Source organism: Pagrus pagrus (assembly GCF_965226575.1).
Source record: "Pagrus pagrus genome assembly, chromosome: 2".
NCBI lineage: Eukaryota > Metazoa > Chordata > Actinopteri > Spariformes > Sparidae > Pagrus > Pagrus pagrus.
Genome location: NC_140186.1, coordinates 22,304,669 through 22,327,101, shown reverse-complemented (window position 1 = coordinate 22,327,101; position 22,433 = coordinate 22,304,669). Strand labels below are relative to the sequence as shown.

General features: G+C 40.4%; 1 protein-coding gene across 4 annotated transcripts in view; it reads right to left on the bottom strand.

Moving 5' to 3' along the window:
* The window catches only part of LOC311272887 (zeta-sarcoglycan-like), a 335,957-nt gene that overhangs the window by 3,519 nt on the left and 310,005 nt on the right, over positions 1 to 22,433 (bottom strand). For all 4 annotated transcript variants that reach the window (XM_084379627.1, XM_084379626.1, XM_084379628.1 and 1 more), the window contains one exon: positions 16,535 to 16,658. In XM_084379627.1, the coding sequence (XP_084235753.1) occupies positions 16,535 to 16,658 (124 nt within the window). The remainder of the gene's footprint in view (positions 1 to 16,534; positions 16,659 to 22,433) is intronic.

The window sequence follows — 22,433 nt, the reverse complement described above, 5'->3', positions numbered from 1 at the left end:
TGGCCATATTTAAGAAAAAAGCGAAAAGAAGACATCATCCTTGAGATAAAATCAAGCAGCTCATTAAGATAAAATGAGTATAAAGATAAAAAATAACACTATTTATAAGACTTTATCTGCACATACAAGTCAAGTTATCCCTTTGGTAATTTTGCAGTGTTTGGACTTTAATGTATGAGTGTACTTTTCACTGACTCGATGTCAGAATATTGGAGGAAATGATTTCCAATGCAACTAGACCTTTAAGGCACTTGGAGGAGTCTCAATCAGTTTGGACTGAAGGAGGGCCAAAGAGTTTGCTTTTTGATAGCGGCCAATAAATTTAACAGATCATCTGCCCAGTCAAGTTTATCTTAAATCATTGCAAAAAACACCTACAATGGACAAACAACAAAACAAAAGGCCATCCACTGAAGAAGATACAAAAAGCTACATTAAGTAACTTTATAAGAATAAGGACAGATTGGAGGATGCAAGGCGGGATAAACAACGAGTGTGCAAAGTGAGAAACTTGATAGACCCCGGGCTTACCGTGTATCAGTGGTTGTAGGACGTTAATATGGTGAGATTTACCTGATCTGTGTCAAAAAAATGTCTTCAAACCTTTATAATTTCATTTAATGCTGTTCTTAACAGGGAAGTTCATTTATGTTTACATTACCACCAAATTTAGTTCATTTGACATGTTGCAAACCCGGGGCTGGATACATTATGGTGACACTAGTCAATGCAGAAGTCAATGCAGTACTGTACTTGATGGGCAAACAAAAGCAACTTTTAAAAGTAATGTAAAGTAAAGTAATTATCTTTATCAAAATGGCAAGTTGGGTTATTCCAGTCATGGGAAGATGGAAAGCATTCAGAAGAAAGCCAATATGAGAGAAGCTGAGGCAGAAACGGTAGTAAGCTACTACTTAATGTTAAGACAACTGTCATTGACAATGAGGGGCTGTCCAATAAAACATGGACAACTAAATGAAAAAGAGAGACAAGGAAAGGCATAGACAGAAACCCTCTAAGACGGAAGTGATTTTCTTGTTCTTCAAAGACAGGCACTTCTGTTTTCCTCTCACTCCCAATCTTCTCTCCTCCTTACCCCACATTCCTAACCCTCCTCAATCCCCCCTGACACTTACAGTACTTCTCCATGCATTCCTTCAGTCCACCCACCTCATTTTCAGACTGATACAAGCTCAGTATCAAGTGAGAATCATTACACAATCTTGCTTTCTATTGACTGCTGCGCCTGCTTATTTATTTACTCTTCAGTCCTCAGTGTTCAAGAAAGCAGTGCTCTCTTACTCTCCCTCTCTCTTCTCACACATACACACACCCCAAGGCCGGATGATAATCTCAGCAGACATCTGGATCCCCATTATTCATGTTCTTCATTTTAGAAATGAGGAGAGGACGTGAAAAAGTGTGTGGAAAATAGCTATGAGTGCAAAAGACTGAGGAAAAGGAGAGGGAGTCGGATGAAAGGATAAGAGAAGGGCGACAGAGAGAAAATGTCAAATCAGAAGTGGTTGGAGGAGACATAAAGAGAGGGAGATAAGGAAAGGAAAGAAAAAAGGAGAAGAGAGGAATGAGGGATTTATATACCCCAACAGCGAGGAACCAATTAGTATAACTAATGATATCACATTGGCTGACGGGGCACATCTCCATCTGTATAAACAATATCTACACATACAGTGTACACACACACACACACACACACACACACACACACACACACACACACACACACACACACACACACACACACACACACACACACACACACACACACACACACTCTCTCTCTCTCTCTCTCTCTCTCTGTCTGCATGATGGAGCAGAGCAGAGGTGTGCTCATGTTACCTTTAAATATCTGTGCAGCTAAAAGCAGTACATCTTATAGCCATTAACCTGGAGGCAGAGAGGCAGGTAACCGGAGCAGTGAGAGTTGACTGAGGTATCCTTAAAGATGGTGTCATCCCTAATAGCCCAGAGGCTTTGACACAGTGAGATACTCAAACTCTACAAGCTCTCCTGTACTATTACTTTCCATTCTCATATCTTGAGGTTCTTAACTGTTTTAAATATATTAGTGACTAGAGATTATGTCAATTAATTAATTGGCTGATTGATGGAAATTCATTGATATAGTTTTGATGATCAGGAAAAGGTCCCGCCCACACCTATCTTACCTGTCTTGACGTGGGGGTTGATAGCAGGCGCTAATCTTGGGTTTTGAGTTCATAAACACATTATTATTACATATGCTCGCCAGAGGGGATTAACGTCACCAAATGGAGCATGCAGTGTTGAAATCACTGATTCTCTCTTCAGGAAATAAATCCTATTCACAGCATCCTTTGTCCCGAAAGGCACATTACATAACTTTGGGCCCAGGTGGTAAAAAATGACAACTATCACCTCATGGCTTGATCGATCATTTTGGTGAATTTTACAGTATTTTCAACTACTGGACCGACAAAACTGTTAGTGTGTGTCAACTGAATGGGTGAAATGATTTATACAATATTATGCTGTACGCTTCTAGTGTTGATTTATGTAGTTTTTCTTGAATTTCAACAGCAGAGGTGTTACGTGCAAAGATAACACAACTAATAGTCAGTTTAGTCAGCCACACTTGAGAATATGACGAAGTTTAACAACACTAGAATTTTCCTTTAAGCAAATTATAATATATTCGTTTGCCATACATCTTAACCTACAAATGAATGATTCCTTCCAGACAAAAAAAGTCCCTTTAGGAATATTAGAATGATTATGGAGCTGCTCACTGATAACTATAAATCCCACAGAGCTCTTGTAAGTATAAATATAAAGCAGCTGCCGACTTGTGCATTATGTTCATAACTGTCCCTTTCCCACAGAGGATTCAGACACAAGATGGTTTAGTTGAGGTTCTTCAGTTATTAAAAAATAAATAAATAAATTATCCAAACAACAATGACAACAACAAGGACAGCATGGTGAGCCTCTTTAAAACTACTGTGCACGGCTATCTCATTAGCCCACCGTGCCCATTGGTTTTAATAAGGCGGACAGAAGTAATATTGACAACAAGACACTTATAGAGTTGCTAAAAAAGGAATATGTCTCACTTCTCCCCCCCATGTGCTGGCCGAAGGAAAATACCATGCTACATCTCTAAATGTCAAGGTATGCCTTTAACAGGTCCCTGGTGCACACCTGTCATCTTCCCTTTGGCTCCCCAATAAAAGCTGCCAGGGCTCAGTTACAGCCTTACAGAGGAAAGGACTCAGTCACGGTTGGCAACATATCCCCAATCTAATTCCAACAGCCGGCTTGCCATAGCAACGGAAAACCTAAAATGAACTTGGGCATGGCAATGGGATGGGAACATGAGGCAGGGTGAGAGCATGTTTATGTGAGGTAATGCCAATGAAATTACCGGTTTCTCTTCCATAACGCTGGAAACATCATGGCAGAGGGAGGAGGGGAGAGAATAACAATGGTGGTGGTGAGTGGGGATGGAGACAAACAAGAAGGGAGGGAGAGGATGCTGATTATGAGATTAAAAAGAGCAGCAGGTGATTAGAAGGTAGAGATGGTGGTTTACAAGGAGGGATGGAGTGAGGAAGAGATTTATAGAAAGGAGCTGAGAGATGAGAGGAAGGCGGATTGAAAGTGATAGAAATGGATGGACGCTAGGCAGCAGGCAGGGAAAAGTAAGGGGAAGTGGAGGAGAGGTGGATGGACTGAGGGAAGGGAAATAGAGGAAAGGGAGTGGAAGTCATTTGTTGTAGCTTAAGGTCGGATTAGTGCTGACATTCATCCCAAATTAAAGTGTCTGTGAGTATTAGGTTGGCCTGTTGTTATCGGCATGTGAGGGTCTCCACACATGTGAATGTGGTTTCAAGAGTGACTCTGTGTGAAAGGACATGTGACATATGAATACATTATTGTCTGAGAGGAAGTGCTTTTGTGAAGAAGTGAATTGTATCTACACTTATGCAGCAGCATGCCTGCATTGTATCTGCATGTGTGTGTGTGTGTATGTGTTAGTATGATTCCCCTGATACATGTCTTCTCCTCCCTGTGTTAGGTACGAAAGAGAAGCCTCTGATGTTGTCTTTACATTAGGTCTCACAGACGAGGTAACATAGTATTGATGTTTTATTCATGTTACGTTTGGGTAAGCTAGCCGACTTCCTTCCTAAATCTGATATATCATGTGGTGTTTTCTGTGTGAAGTTACAGTGGCAGATGTCCAAAGATGTTTGCTGATATTCCAAGAAGCAGTTTACATCTTTCTTCCTATTGTAACATGTAACAATTTCAAACGGTAGTTAGGAAGCTAATTTAGCTGCCATCTCACGGTTAGTAATGGGTCATCAAATATGTTGTTTTACCTTGAAAAATGGCCTGATGTCCCTCTGGATTTTCACTTTCATTTGCTGATTTAATGGGGAAGCAGTCAAATAATAACGAATCTTAGGATTTCCTATTTTTGTATTACTGCTTCCCACCCTGAGCCTGACGTCAGAGAAAAATGACTGTGTGAATAAAGTCTATTGTATCCGTTATGATGCGATACGATATACTTTATTGTCCATGTAGGGAAATTTGTCTCGGACTAAAATGCTCCGCACATAAATGCCCCCAAGTTACAGTAAAATAAACTACAGAGAAACAAAACAGCACCAGCTGTGTCAGTCAAAACGATAAATTGCACATAACAAATATTGTACCCACCCCCTGGTAAAACACATTGCACATAACATATGTTGCGCACACCCCCATAACACCATGAAACCATTGCACAAGCCCTTCAGCCTCAAGCAGCTTTGTTTAAAAGTTTGATAGAGGTATGCACAAATTAATTTTTGAAATGATTGAGTTTTACAGTGAGGGACTCTGTATCGTCTGCAACTGGGCAAGAGCTCATATTCTGTGTGTAGGATCCCAAAACACTTGGCTATGGATGTGTTCATATTATTTTGACCAATCCCTGCATGCATATGATGAGAAAATTGGTGTGTCTACCTTTGTCATTTATGTCTGTCTCTGTGTCAATCACATATTTGTATAAAAAATGTACAGGTCTGCATGAGTGGCTGGGTGTGTGCATACAGTATGAGCGTATGTGTGTCCGAGCCCATCCCTCTCTCGCATCAGTTTAGCAAGCACGTGGCTCAAGGAGATGGGAAACATGCAGGAAGCGGCAATTACAGAGGGTCAAAACATTTTTCATGGATGATTTCCTTTGGCACAGCTGAGGAACAGGCGAAAAACGAGATGTGAGAGAGGAGGGGAAGGCAGCGATGAAAGGACAAGCTTTTCCTGGGATGAAAAGAGGAGGGAGGTGGAGGAAAAAAGACAGCAGAGGAGATAAGAGGGTTAAAGTGTCTTTGGGGGGAGATCAAGAGGAAGAACAAGTGTTGTGGAGTGTGTTGAGAAGTAGTTTAGCAGGGGAAAGGAGTGGATGAATGTGTTTAGGAGGAGCCTGGGGGGAGGAGGGAGTGTAGTCTTGGAGGACATGAGAGGAAGAGAGGTGAGTATGAAGGAGACGGGGAGCAGAAATGCAGGTGGAAAAGTAAAAAGAGGACAAAAGCTTAAATGGTGCAGTTTAATTTTCAGCATTTTCACTGCAATATTAGTATGATGATCTAACTACTTTTTAGCCATATTTTATTAGTTAAAAATATCCAAAAGACACTTTAGCTGAAGCTTTAACATAGATTTTCTAAGACAATCCAACAAGATAATAACTGACCATCACACTTGCTACACATCAGTACCAGCTACTGCCAAGGGAAAGGGGGTTTAGAGAACCATACATTTGTTGGCAGCTGACTTATATTTGGTGATCGTGTATTTTACAGTTGTAGAGCTGTAGACTATAGATTAAGAGCCATTTAGTCTAGGTGTATCTTTCTTCTGTGTTTCTTCTTGTTTACTTTTACTGCATGTTTGATTACATTATGTTTAGCTATGTCTTACCCGATCTTTTATATATGTGGACTGTTTTACTGCCAAGAGGCAACCTCGGCTGAAAAATGAAGCCAATGCAGAAATACTTAAAACAACAGTTCCTCAATGTCAATGAGGGGAGGCCAATCCAAATTTCCTACAATGTGGGACAATAGAGTTTCACTAAAGGACAAAGGCCAGTATGACTGCCTCTGAGCTAAAATAAAATAATATTATATTATATCAAATAATAATAAATAAAATACATTATAAACAATATTAAATGTGATGAAACCACATTCTGGTTGGTTTCCCATGATTTCCTGACAAAGAATTCAGCCTGTTGGGTCCAATCAAACTTTTGCACAAACTCTCAGCAGCTGATCTGGAAACAAAGCGGACAAGCGAGTGTCAACTTTAAAGTCTTTGACTGAGAAGATGGAGGAGTAGCAGAGCAAAGGGAGAGAGGTGTGAGAAAGGTTGAAAGGACAATAGCAGTACAATTTCACCTGCACACGTACACACACTAACACAGAGGATTCTGCACACACAGACCACAGACACACACAGTTCAACCTCAGTGTTGGCTCAGCTTTCGCTCACCTTGCCTCCCATTCTCCTTTTCTTTTTCTCTCTTGCTCCTCCTGCACACACGCACACCCACACATGGAACACACACACACACACTTGCACACACACACACACACACACACACACACACACACACACACACGGAACACACACGCACGCACACACACACACACACACACACACACACACACACACACACACACAGACACACAGACACACAGACACACAGACACACAGACACACACACACTCAACAACAATAGGTGGGAGGTTGTGAAGCTATCTGAGTGTATTACACAGACCATTAGGCATGTTGAATGGACAGACGCTGGAATGGGAGCTGACAATGGACTAAATGACAGAGGCTGGAGAGAGAGTGCGAGAGAGAGTAGTAACCCAGATATACCAGGGACATAAAGCGATATCAGTCTGCTCTACTGTACCATATACACACACACACACACACACACACACACACACACACACACAACTGCAGACACATACAAATGCATTCACGCAAACATGCACAGGTAGACAGGAATAGATTCTCTTACAGCAACACACTCGTACACACCAACAACACACAGACAGAATAACACAAAAACATGCTGTGACAGCTGTAACACAAATAAGAAAGAGAGACCAACAAACAAAACTCCCACACACATCGACAGACTGAGACAGAGTTACATCAGACTGACAGCATCACAAACACAAACACACACACACACACACACACACACACACACACACACACACACACACACACACACACACACACACACACACACACACACACACACACACACACACACACACACACAGATCTGTGATGAACGCCTTGGGCAGTGTGAAGTATAGGCTAATGAATTGTCTGACATTAATCATGCCTTTTGAAAGATATCCAGTCAATCCAGCTATTGGCAGGTATCTGTTAATCTGTTATCTCTCATTTATAAAAGAATGAGATGATCTAGAATGACAGAGGAGAGGCAGTCGTGGCAGTGAACTGAGTGCATATACAAGAGTGTTTTCACGTGTCTGTTTTTTTTTGTTTTGTTTTGTGATGAGGTGAGTCAGTGCTGATGTGATTGTATGTATTTGAGAGTCTGCATCTTTATTATAGCACTTAGTTACTTGTGTTTCCCTGTATACTGTATGTGTGTGTGTGTGTGTGTTTTATAGGCCTCCACAGCAGCAGTGTGTACGACAGGGAGTTACCCGCTGCCAGCATTCTGATTCACTCACCATTCTGTGCTACCCGCAGGTAAAACAACAAGCAGCGAAAAAGAAGACAAAAAGCCGGTCCCAGTGTATCAGCCCAATAACACCTCCAGGCAACAGCGTCTTAATAAGCCCCAACATTGTGTCAACAAACAATAAAACTCCATGGTAACCTAACTTTGTTAAAAGTTTCTGTATTTAACCTCGTTTCACCTCCCAGCACTCAGCAGCACAGTGAAGTGAACTTTCATTATTATTTTTGTGCATAACATGACAAAAAGATTTACAAGTGCCATGCAGGGCATTCAAGACTTCTTCGAGTTTCAGGTCAACATGACACTTTGCCAGACAAGTCATAGGTTTTCTTCATGATGCTATTTGTGTGTTCAGCTCTTGATTTACTGTTGGTTATTTGCCAGATTCGCAACAAAGGCATTACCTCTCACCAAGTTTAACATGTTTCACTATTCAAAACAAACTTCACACTTTCTTCTTAATGTACTTTCTGTTGTCTGCTTTCTTTACCTGCCATTAACTTACGCTCCCTGTCATTTCAGATCCTGCCACTGCCAACTGTCCTGCAATTACCCCTTACCTGCCATTCCCCGTCCACTCCTCCAGTCACTTCAAGATCATCTAGTTGTATTGGCATAGCCAGCAGCCGTTTGTTTCTTGCCTGCCTGATCCTCTGATTGAAAATTCTCTGCCTGATCCCCCGTCTAGATTAGTTGGCCTATGGTGTGACTGTCTCCCTGGTTTTGACCCTTGCTTGTGACACTTCTAACCAAAGTAACTGTGAACTTCTACCTTGTCTTGTGTTGGGCTTTTGGTTTCTTGTTTGTCCATTGCTGAGCCTGTATGCTTATGCCCAATGCATGAGCATGACAAACTCTGTCCAACATGCAAACTTTTCTGTGAGTGATGATAATTTGTGAAACGTGACTCTGACAACATTTACAATCTGCACATACGTAAGCAGTGCTCACTGTTTGCTTTTGTGAAACAAAATCTTGTTAATACAACTGAATTGCCAGAATAAAAACACAATAAAACATTTATATGTTGAAGCTTTACGTTTCTTTGAGGTTCAGATTTCTGTACTTTCTGTGTTAAACTTTTTTAACAATTACTCATTCAGACCGTATTTGCTTAGTGTGTTGTAGTATCGCCCCCTGGAAAGCACTTCTGTGCTGTCTGCTTATCAACAAACAGCCAATAAAGATAAAAACATGACCATTCGGCACACTAATTGGTGCTCTAGTGTGTCCCAGTGCACTGGACCTTTCCACTTGACTGCAAATGTAGTCTGTAAGTGTAATACGGAAGAGCATATTTGACCAGTAACTCTATGACAGGGATTCTGGTTAATATTAAGGCCGTAATCCAACAGATAGTCAGAACTGTCAGTTGAAATAAAAGTTAACTTCAGTGATTTTGTCAGCCAACTTACAAAATTCTCTGAATTGCTATATCTGACAACTGGCGGTGTAAGAAACCCGACCCATCTCAGCAAATGTAGGTTCCATGTTTCAGTTTGTGAAGAGTCTATTCTCTGAGGAGTTGAGTGGCGAGTGAGGCGAAACAACTTCTCCAAGATGAAGACAGAAACATGCTGCACAAAAGTTGCTGAAAAGAGTGCTGGGTGCATAAAGCGCGTATGATGAGACGAGCAGAGGAAGAGATTGATGAAAAGTTAAAGGAAAAATAATCAACAGACAAATACAGAGGTACATTAAAAATAGGAGACAATGGACAATAAAGAAAGAGTGAATGAATGTAGGATAGAAAGAGAGATGGAAAGTGAGAAAGAGAGAGATAGAGAGAAAGGTAGTCTATAAAAAAGCCAGGAGGACTGCAGGAATCCTGAGAGGATCTGTCAGCTCTCGTTGGCTTTGATTTTAATGGAAGCCAGCGCTCCCCTACCTCTAACCCATTTGGCCCTAATTCCAGCGCTGCTTTCCAAACTTTTTAAACTTTAATGGTCCCTTCTTAAGTGCCAGCTGCTGACAACATTGATTTGGCTTTAAGCCTCGCTGTCCCGCACGCCTTTATTTTCTCCTGCAAAATCGACAGAAACATCTATTTTCTGCCATCCTCCTCCACCTCCTACTCATCCGATCCTCCCTCTATCCCCCTTTCATCCGCTCTTCTCCGTTCATTTGATGGTGTCAGCGGTCAGGGAAAGCTTGCATGAGAATGGATGAAAAGGAATGCTATTTGGATAAGCTGTTCTTTTTGGTGAAGTATGTAGGTATTTATTTGGCTTGGTTGGCAGACAGAGAGGTGATACTTCCCTTGCAGGGTGAGATGTTTTCAGTGATGTGCTACACATAAATGTAATGACATTGTGTTGCAGTGTTGCTGCCTGACGTTCAACACCAAGAGAATATAAGAAAAGTTGTAAAGGAAGGAGCAGTATTGTGCCATCTGCATCCTGTCATGGCTTTAACTTTGGATTTCCCCAATAATTAACAACTATAAGATACAAAAAGAATACAAAGATACCTTGTTCAAAAGGTTTTTGAAGTGTTGAAGCTTAGGTATTTTCTTACTTATTAGTGACCTATGCAGCGTTTGGGTATGTCCTCAAAAGTGGCATAAGTCAGAACACAAACAACCCTGCTCGCTGTGTCTATAAACGGGGCGGTCCAACGGTTCCGAAGGGAGGAGGCACTAACATGCACAACACAGAGAGGAGGTGTGACATCACTCTCTGCTCAGGACGTCTTTACTCTACTATATCTTTACATAGTAAATAGTTGTTTCCTGACATCTAGTGAGGCCAAATGTTGTATATCGGACCTTTAAGGTGTTTATTACCTACCAGTTCAACACAGTAATTGTCCTGCTAACTGAACAGTGTATTTTACCTTGTTGGGAATCTAATTCCTCAGTATTTTTGGTTACTTTAATCAATATGGCAGCAATTTAAAAATCAACAGAAACCATCAGATGTCCCAGGCAATAAATAAATGTTCTGCAAATCGCTAAAAACAGCAAGAGCTTCACAGTTAACAGCGGGATGCAGCTGATCGACAAAGACAAGCATCACTGGATAGCCCCCGGCGGTCCCAGGATCATCATCTTGGACAACAGTCACAACAGACACTATAAATAATCCACTTGAGCTGTACAGGTGAGCAGGAGGATACTCTAGGCTGTAGGATGATCAATCAGGCAAAAAATATTATTTTGGATCACTTTCCCGCTGGAAACTAAAATCCCAAAATGAAAAAAAAAGTGGGTACATATTGTCTTTGAAAATGTGAACACAGCTTTCAAACAGCTTGAAACAGGACGAAAACAGTTTGTCTGTTAAATAGATTTAATTTTATTGTGCATTAGAAAAGATAACTTACTCTTCAGTGAAATGTGCTGTGGAGTGAACTAAACTAACTACAGTGGGTAAATTTCTCTCGCTATTCAAGTTATAGTCAAGACAAATCTTTATGATTGTCGAGGTCAGCTGAGCTGGATGGGTTTGACGGAGGGGACAGCTGCAGGGGGGGATGCAAAGCTTCCTTGAACTGTCTGCAATGATTCACCCATGCGTTGTATCAAGCAATGAGAGGGTATCAAAATTATATGTAAAAATTTATATGGAAATGTCACAGATTATTATAATAATTTTCATAAATGTCAGAAGAGTTGCCATGGAGTCGAATCTGTCAGCTCAGTAGCAATCAAATGTGTGCCTCTGAGCTCAAGGATAAAACATGTCCTCACATAAAATGGACCCTTATAAAATGGATTGCCTGGCCGTGCTGGACATTGCGTCATTGGGTACTACTGTCATAAAATGGTTTACGGATATAGTGTGATCTCCAGAGAGGAGCCAGAACAGGACATGCAGACAGATGGGAGAAAACAGAAACATAATACAATAGTTGTGATGTCCTACAGTATATCTGGCTGCTGTGGGGACTCTATTGACTATACACCAGTTTATATTTATCAAACTGATTCATCCGCCCTTCATGTTGCTTCTCCTCCTGGATGCCTCTTTACTTGTCTGACTGTCTCTGTCCTCCCGTCTTCATACAGGGTGTATAAAAATGTTCCCTCTGATGGTTGAACTGTGTAGTGTTACAGTCATAAGGCAAACATTTTCAGGAAAGATGTACCCAATGGGCAAAATAATTATTGATACACCTATATTCCCATGAATATGTAAGGTAAATGTTCATGTGTTTGTTGTATTTAACGGTACATTTTTGCAGAGAGAAGTTGTTTGGTTATGAAGCAAATTCATTTACATTGCAAATATAACATTATGACACCAGATAATGTCTAAAAATAGGCTCATTTAAGTCAAACAGTGCACAAGTTTTGAATAGTGGGGTAACCAACTTAAATGATTAACAACTAAAGTTTTCTAAATCAAACTCATGAAGTGGTGTCAAGCAAAGCCACATTATGTGTTTGAGAATGCTTGGTTTTTTATGGATGTTGCAGCTTGACAGACCTCTGTACTGCTGTGTTACCTGCACATTTCTTCCAAGGGGGATCAATAAAGGAACATCTCATCTCATCTCATCTTATCTCATCTTATCTTAGCTCTCACTCTTTGCTGTTAAGAAGTCAGTTTCTCACAAGCTCTTAATTGAATTTGACATTTTGAATACATTTAACTGATTTTAACTTGAAATGTATCAAAAGTTGACACAGTATGTCTCTGTCTGTGCCAGCCTGTCTGTCTATTCGTCTTAAGCTCACCCTGCAGGGAGACACACATTTCTTTTGCTCTTCTCTACAGGAAGGTCAGGGATCAGGGTCGCCGCTGAGCTGATAGGGCTTCATTATAATAAAAATAAGACAGAGCTATGCCGAAAGATAGACAGTTCATTTTTTATTTATTTACTTGTTTTTTCTTACATTTCTCTTCCTTTTCTGTGATTTTGCCTGTTTTATCACTTTTATTCCTTTTACTTGTAATGACTCATATTGACTTTTTGTGTTTTTATGTTTTCTGTTCTGCCCTCTTGTTTTAACTCACCTTACACTAGACTTCCTTGTGTTTGGCTTGACTGAGTGTTTAATCCGTAATATTGTTTCCTGCTTTTGCTTGATTGTCAAAGCACTTTGTAAACTCTGTTTTAAAGGTGCTATATAAATAAAGTTTATTATTGTTATTATAAATGTAACAACAACAAAAAACACTTTGTTTCAGGAAACATTTCCTACTTACCAAAACTGAGACATTTTCATAGGTGCACAATACAGTTTTTCATTTCAAATTTAACTGTGGCTTCTTCAAAACTGCAAGTGGAGTAAACGCTATTCCCATTTATTTTCTTGTGGAAAATCACTGACTTAACTAGACACATTATGTAAAATATCTACATCTACAAACATCTACTCTGATTAGAAGGAAAGGAAAGTTTAATGGGGAACTTCCCTACCTTTGCAAAGTTGCAAATCAACCTACAGACCTCATAACTGAGCTATGCTAGGCTAATTTTGTCATTCATCATAATTTTGAACTGGATGACAAAGAGTGATAAGCAAATACCTGGGTTAGTCAAAGATAATTTTCTACTCTATGGAAATACTCTCTGTTTAGGGCTCTGTATTTCACATGGTATTTTATTTGGTATCAGTGCCTGAAGGACTAATACCAAGAGAGAATAAATCAGAAACATGTGATTAGTAATTATTCTTAGCATACCTATCTTTCGACCCTTTCCCTCCACTTCAACATGGCACACACTTTTCCTTTAGGACACTGTAATTATTTGGAAAATTCCTTTCTGAACACATGCTGGTTGGGCTTCTTGTGGCATTTACGATGCTGTACCTGAGTGAACAGTGGTGTTTTGTATTTTATATGTCTGGCAAACGGCTGGTGCAGTAAACGCTGACAAGGTTGGTCTGTCATTTTTTCAAGCCAAAGGCCCCAAACCACGATTCTTGTTACACACTTCTTCATGCTATTGTTCAGCATCAAAAGGGAGACATCTATTTATGCAGGGATGACAGAGAGACAGAGACAGAGGGAGATAATGGATGAACAAAGAACAGAAAGAGACAAAAGAATACATGAAACAGAGAGAGAGAAAGAGAGAGAGAGAGAGAGAGAGAGAGAGAGAGAGAGAGAGAGAGAGAGAGAGAGAGAGAATGAGATGACAGAAAAGAAGGTAAAAATTATAATCCCCCTCCCTTTCCCCGGAAAGTGACAGCCACAGTGATGTATAACCCTGGCAGTGGAAAGTTAATTAGATAGGCTGGGTTACTTAGAGATGAAGGACTGAGAGGCTGAGAAGGAGAGGAGGGAGGAGGAGGAGGAGAAGAAGATGTAGAAGAGGAAAGAAAAAAGAAAGCAAAAAACAAAAGAGAATAATGGAGGGAGGAATGTGAGTGAGACAGGAGCAGGGGAGAGATATGTGACTGCGAAAAGACAAGAGGTAATAAGGAAACTGCGAGAGGAGGATGGAAGAGGTTGAGGAGACATTTAAATAATAGGCAAAGGGCCTTGTTAAAATTATTTTGCGCTTTTACACTCAATTCAACTGTAAAATTATACAGCCATAAAACTATGATAGATGCAAGCTCCATGGTGTAAGAAGGGTACCACAGGTACAATCAACAATATATTATTGCAACAGCCTCAGTCTCTCTCTGGCACCCATTGTGCTTGGCTCAAGGACACTTTAACATGTCATGTGCACTGCTGAGCAGCTGATTGGATATCTGCCCTCCATCAGAGAAGTGCATGACATAGATCAAGAGACCAGGATAAACACAAATGGCATCAGACCTGCACACACCTGCAACTAAAATGTCCCCAAAAATGTTCCAATGGAAGACCCATTTACTGGAAACAAGCTAGCCCTGGGAGTTCACTACTCCTGGACTTTCCTTCACCTCCTCCTGCTGGTGCCACAGAGCCTGGAGGAATCAGGGGCAAATCTCCCCGAAAAAGTAATCTGTTCCTTTAAATTATAAAGTTGCAGCTGCCATGAGCAGGAGTCTATACCAGCATGCATGAGGTTAGAGGCAAGTCATAAATCTATCACAGGGCAAATACAAATACCTACATGACACGGAGAACTCTGCAGACAAAGAACCAAACATTAGTCTCTCAAATTACAAAGCTGTGTGCTCAGATAGTGAGTAAATTATCTCTTATATATGACTCTCAAATTAATATTTTTTCTCTTTGTCACTGCCTGTTGACAGGTTTTGACAAACTGCTTGGAGTGAAGTTACATTTTCATCTTAAAATGAAATATGCTGACAACCTTTGACAGTCTTTTAGGTAAGTGTTTTTCGTCAGACATTAAGGTGATCATAAATAAAATAAGAAAACTGTGACCTGGATTCAAATAGGATTCAAATTCAAAAAGGTGCCCTTTGTAAATCCTCATTTGGATAAACAGGTTTTTTGTGCGGGGGATCAACATGTGGAATTCCTTACCTGCAGGACTCAAACTGGATCCTGACTGCGATCATATAAACTCAACTGAAAAAGCTTAAAACCAACTCACCAGGCTGCTGTATTACGATGTGATGTGTAAGCCTCACAATTTATCTTTAGTGTATAATTTTATTCAGTATAACTATCTACACTGTATGCCACTCTGCCTGGCTAAGCATATTAATAGTATATTTGAAAAGTCCACCATCAATTGTAAAGCTCCCTTATTAATTTGTTACAGATATGCCAAAGCTGTCTCAAGAGTTTGATGACCTCTGTGTGCTTAATTTAACTCAGACTTTCTAGTGTCTGGTCACATGGATAACGTGTTCTGCTTCTCAAAAGCAAGTCTATAAAGAAGATAAGGAAATAAGAGAGAGAAGAAGGGAGGAGAAAAGACAAGCAGAAAGAGAAGAAAAAGGATTGTATGAGAGGAAATGAGAAGAGGAGCATCAAACTTTCACTGTTGTTTTCACAGACTTCTGTTATCTGTGCGTGGATGTGTGTGTGTGCATGTGGGATTGCTGATGTGTGAGAATGTGAGAGTGTGTGTATTTGTAATAGAAGACAGTGTGCAAGTGTGAATGTGTGTGTGTGTGTGACTGACAATGACAGTGAGTGCGACGAACGAGAGGGGGGCATTCTTCTGTTAATTACTGAGTTAATGACACACTATGCTCCAGCGGACATGCAACATGGCAGGCTGTTGCAAACACACACACACGCACGCACACACACACACACACACACACACACACACAGATAATGGCTAAGTCTGCTTCGATGCTCACGCAACGTGGCAGACTGCTATGCAAAGAGCTCGACAGTGAGATAGCAGGCTAACAATGATACACACACAGACAAAAACACACACATAGCAGCGGCAGCTGACAGGGAACCTCATCAAACCAGCTTTAATGAAGTCACTTCTCCCAAATAGAAGAGGGGAAGAAAGGAGGGATGAGAAGAGGAGGGGAGAAAAGGAGGACAAGGTCGCCTGGATTGATGACGCTCATTAGCCTAATAAGGTACTTTAATGAAGCGGGCCCAACACTATAGAGTGCCACAACACAGAGTCTAACACACACACACACACACACACACACACACACACACACACACACACTTGCATTCACATGTGAACTTAGCTATTTCTGTCAGTTTCTCTCTTCTGTCTATTTTTCTCACAAACAAATATCCCCCCCCACCACCACCACCCACACACACACACACACACACACACACACACACACACTGCAACACAGACACAAACACACATACTTTCTGATGCTTCATCCTCAATGATGTTTTCACACACACACACAAACAAAGCAACAGATGGAAACACACTCACCTCTCCTTCTGAGGACTGCAGGAGAAGGTCTTTCCTACAGGATGCTGTAAAGTCTCCCACTCCAGCATTGACCTCCACCCCTCTGGGGGCCTCCAGCGTCAGGGTCCGAGTTGGGGACTCCAGCCTGAGAATCATACAGACAATTAAGTCACAAACATGGAGTGGAATCACACATCTGCACAGGCGCTCAGTATGACGGACAGGGCAGTTTGAGCCTGATGCGTCAGCTCTTATTAGACAATTACTTCAGGATCAATAATGAGTTGACTGTGAACAAGATTTTCAATCCCCCAGATGCTCGATCTAAAGTAGCGGAAAGCTGTGGTTGTACTGGTAAAGCTGATATAACAAAATGGGAACTCGGCAAACACTAATTTCATGTTTAGTCTTGACTAAAGACCTCAGCGGAGTACAAGCCCCCAGAGTTACATAAAGTTCAACATGCCTGATGAATACATAAAGTGAAACTGAAGAATAAATTGACAAGTTTTGTGTTTCCCTTGTTAAATCATACATTTTTTTAACTACCTCAGTCCTGTTGGTTTTGGTTGGGTAATGTCACAATTACCGCAGCTTCTACAATAATCAGACCTCTTAAAATGACATATGCATAATTGTGTGATTGCAATTTTAAATAGAAACCCTGCAATATATCACCACTGACATCATTTTAAGAAAGTATTGGTCTTTTTGTTGAACTTGTTGAAATTAAACTTATTCATAAATGCCTATAAAATCAGATTCCTAAGGTTTTTGATTGAAGCTATTTTTTGATAATACTTTACAAATGAGGGATTGGTTGCCAAGGAGTGACCAAAGACATTTCTCCACTTTTTTGAAGCGTTGCTGAGTGTTGGTTTAATTTGGACTCATTTTACTTTGTAATAACTCTTTCATTTGTCTTTCAGAGAACCTATGAGAACAAATATGAAGAATGAAGAATTGTTATACAGCACTGCTATAAAGTGCTGTGGCCATGGTTGGTGTCACCCCCCTTGGAGCGTGAAGGGTCAGTAGCAAAGTCTGTGACTCAAAGTTGAAAACAATATGAGATGATTAAACAGCTTGGTGGTGTTAGATAAGCCCAGTGCTTCGCTCAAGGGCATGTTGGCAAGTGAAATTAAATAAAGAGCGCTTTCGGCAAAGCTGACAGAATTACAATTTATGAAGTGCGAGTTTAACAAATTAAACAGCACACACACACAACAAAGATCAAATAAGAAATAAAATGCTTTACTATAGGGCACCTCTCCAGACAAGCTTTGCTCAAGGACACTTCAGAAGGTTGGTTTCCAAATCCCTACTGAGAGGTTGAAAGAATAAAGCATTCAAGCCAAAGGGTAGATTAACTGAACTCATGACGTGCGTCCAGTCTGTGGCCAAACACCAGAGAGGCATAAACAAGCATCAGTGCCTTGGCCAAAGGCACTTTGGCTGGGAGTGATCGTACCGAGCTTCCTTTGTTAATGTCCTTTCCTTCACTAGAGTACCCTGGATGGAGAAAATGTAGCTTCTCCTCACAGGCCCTTTGGTGAGGAATAATTCCACATTTCAGAGTTGCAATCTAAAGAACTGAACATTAGCAGACAGGGAAAAGCTCCCTCGGTAGTGGTTTTCCATGTTTGGTTGCACACGAGTAATGAACACACACTTTAAAAGATATTTCTGTTTCAACATTGCTTCTCTTCTGCTGCTTTTATTTTCAGGGTATTTAAGCTTTATTATTTGGTCATTTTGTCTTAGTGGTCCACCTTGAGTAAAATACGCCTTTTTAGACAAAATAAAAAGATCAACTAATTGAGTCAACTTCTTCTTATTTCAAGTGGAGATTCAATGGGTCTAGGCTTTTTTCTTCATTACGTTGCAATAGGCTGAAGTAGAACAGATCAGCGGTGTCAAGATAATGTCACTTGATTCAAGAAAATGCTTGAAGCTGACTGGTTTGCATCGGAGTTCAGTCGTCTCAACCCACTAAATTGATACTCTTGTTTTAATGGTAATTGGAGTTTATGAGTCTGTTTCAGACTAAATGACTTGCTATGTGCTGTGTGCTTTGTTCAGTGAAAAGGAAAACTACATTATAGGAACGTGTCTGTGTTTGACAATGTTTCTTCTGTTGTTTCAGTTTGATCAGGCTTTAACTAGCACGTAAAAAGTCTTTCAATGTGTCTCATAAAGAAGAACTCCAGCCTTTTATCTTTAACTTTGCATTTTTTAAAGACCTCTACAAATCAAACTATTTCTTCTGTCAACATGTCAGATTATGCTGTTCATCAGAGCTAACTGTGGTATTTTTTCTGGGTTGAAGGTAAAGGTACTGGAGATGTAGAGGAGTCGTGAGGTGGATAAAAGGTGAGGGAGGGTTTGCCGCTGTGCAGTGCTGAGCATCCAAGTGATATAATAAGTGTTGGAAGCAAACACTTCACATTGGGCCTGACTTATTGATCTGTAAATACATGAGAGCATGCCGCAGTGCACAGAGGTTAAGAAGAAGAGAAACAGAGAGAGATTGACAGACATCTAATCTTACAGACAGGTGGGAGATTAAAAGAGAGTTTGAGAGAGCAGCAATGAAAGAATCATATCCTAAAGTTTTGCATGCACAATGGAGAGTGAGAGAGAGAAAAAGAGAGAGAGAGAGAGAGAGAGAGAGAGAGAGAGAGAGCTTGCTGGTCTAGTCAACAGCAGTGACATGAGGATCTTTGGCTGGTTTGACAGTCGAGGCAATTACAGTGACGCTGCTGCAGGCTTAAACCAGCCCTGATGGGCAGGCACACACATACATACCGACTATCTATCACTCTTTGTCTCTGGACCCTCTCTCTCCGTCTCAACAAAGCACTCATTGTTTGCCATCGCCTCTGTTTTAACTCACCTGCCTGTTTCCTTCACAAACAAGCCATCTATCCTTTTCTTCACTTTGTTTTTTCCCCATTTTTAAATTCCCCATAATGAGATGAAGAGCAGCATATCTGCACATTTGCCATGTGTAAAACTCATACCTCCAGGATGTCAACTCCTCAGCTACACAGTTTGACCAGCCAAACCTTTAAAAGATTTTATTTGAGCCTGAGGGAGTGTCCAAGTGGGAAATAATCTAACTTGTATGATAATGTCTTCAAGTCCTAAACTGCAGGAAAAAAATCAGTTCTGTCACTTGCCATCAGTAGTTGCCAACAAAAAAAAATCCCAGAAAAAGCTGCTGTGTGATGCATCATCATGAGTATGCCCAGGATGGATGGGTTTCACAATAAAATTGCCATGAACATCAATTAACAGAAAAAAAAAATTGGGTTTGAGGTTTCATACAAGTTTCAACTTGATTAACTTTGGTTAATTTATGTGTTAGAGGATAGTCTGGAGGCCAGTGTTAGTGCTGTGTGTTTTATTGCTGTTCTCTGACTGATGATGTTCTTAATTTATGAATGTGTCTAGAGCTCATGTACTTGAGGTTTCAGCAATCTCATATGAGCTTTGGAATTACTCGTTAAGTTGGGAATTTGAGGAAAATGATGACCTAAAAACGTTTTGATAAAGAATGGATGGCTATTTTTTTCAGAAATTTGCCCCAGCTCCCTGTCCCTCTCTTCATTCAAGAATCAATAATGATGACAAGCCTACGATGGAAATTTCTGTTCATACTACAGCAGATGTAAAAATTAGCCTCTCTGTACTCTCTCTACTGACTGATCAGTGGTGTGCAGTGTTTTAACAGGATTTCTATATTATTTACATGTAAAAAAAAAAATGAATGTAAAGTGTGCTCTAGATGGGGGTGTAGACCAAATACTACCAAATTACAATCGACTATCAAAGGAACACACATGATTTATCACTGAAATACACAGTCTGTTAATGCTCTGACAAATACTCAGTCTCATGTCCGCAGTCTAAGGCACTCAGTAACACACACACACACCCACACACACAACCACATGTACACACAGAAAGCCACATAAAGTTTCTGGTCAGGCCCCTGTGAGGTTGTGTTTTTTCATGGTGCAGATAGCAGGAGTCTGCAGCCAAGCTGTTATCTTTGTAATTCATTATTATTAGAGAAAACTGTCTTCTCTCCCTCTCTGCTTGCAGTTTTTACATTATTCCCCCTTTCTCTCTCGCTCGCTCACGCCAACAATCCCCCCCCCCTCTGTCTCATAGATCTGTTTTGACCTTCAGTTGCGACAAGGCCATTTTATACAGCGTCCATATTTGTCCAACCTGACAAGATAAGCAGGACAGAAATACATCAACATGGAATGGTTTTATCTTAATTCATTTCTGGGGAAAAACAGAGGAACAAAGGAAGGGGATGATCTAACATATTCAAAAAGGTGACAGAAGAATAAAGGACAAGACACATTTTTGCAATTTTTTAAGAAACATGAAATTGAAGAATCCTCATTCATTATAACATTTTATATAGTAGTTTGATCTTCACCATCTATGACTTTGTCCCTTTTGCTACTCCCTGTATTCACTGACTGTGTACCTAATTCTCATTCTGTTTAAATACTGTGTGTCATGCCTGGAGGCGGTTGGGTTTGTAATGATGAATGGGCCATTTGGGGTCAGTTTGTAGAGCTCAAATAATTGCAGTGTTCAAGTGAAAGACACTTGTGTCAAAAACTTGTGGAAGCCCTGAAATTGGACTTAATCTCAGGAAAAGCCTACCTAAATTTCAGTCACTATGTTGCCTCAGCATGAGCAAGATTTTTCAATATCTTTCAATTTTACAAGTAAATGTGAGAGGATTGCTAAAAATAAAAATATTAGCATAGGCAGCGATAGCAGTCAATCAAATATAAGTTCCTCTTGGGAGCTGCAGAGTTTATTCATTGTCAAACTGTAACCTGTACTGTACATTTACTGCGACTAGACAACTGCAACTCCGTCTGCTCAGATCATCAACACCTGTCGCTCTCACTCTCTCAAGCTCAACCACACACTCCTTACACACTGTCCTATTCCTTAAAGGAGCCAGCCTACTCTTTTAACATATGCACATGAGCCAATCTTTCGCATTTTGGGAGACCCTGACAGTGGCTCTCAGTGCGCCTGGAGGATGACGTACGACCTCAAAATTCTACTATAGTCAAACATCATTGTTCTGCTTTAGCAACAGCTTTAATCTTTTAGGTTTGAGCACAAAATTAAGTTATTTCAAAAACCATTTGGCAAACACTGTGGCTAATCGACTTTGTAAGGAAAGGACTCACAAAAATAGGAAATATCATAAAAATGGTTAGGTTTAGGAAAATATCATGGTTTGGCTTTAAATAACTACTTCCTTAAACAATCACCGTTGACTATTTCACTGGGGATTCTACCTGGTGAATGTCCTGCTCATACTTCTCCTTTGTACACGCAGGTACTTTTTGCACCGAGGCCAGACAAACCCTGAGACTCATATGCTATCCTAGTGGATCGGTGGGTCTACCACACTCTTTGGTGTCACCCTGGGCTGGCTATAAAAATGTCATGTCCAGAGTACAGTTCAATCAACATAGAATAATCACAGAACCAGTTGTAATAACTGACTACCATGGGTCTTTTTCATGGGAGACATTTTACTTTTCATGGTAAAGGTGTTAGGAATAACACTGGCCTTGTTCTATTCAAGTGTCCCAGTAAGTCACAAGAGTGATTTTTTTCATTCTGAATTGTTAGGACTAGGTTTTGAAGAGGTGGAGAGAGTCTGTTACCATAATTGCACAAAAGCATACAAGAAGAACATTAACACATTCTGAATTTTTCTGCCTTTTTGCGCGTGGCAACCTGCGTTACAGTGCAATACTGCCACCCACTATGACAAAAAACAGTAATGATTCAAGAGGTGATATATTATTTACATAATATTATCACATGTATATCATTAATACAATATCAATATTGTAACCTA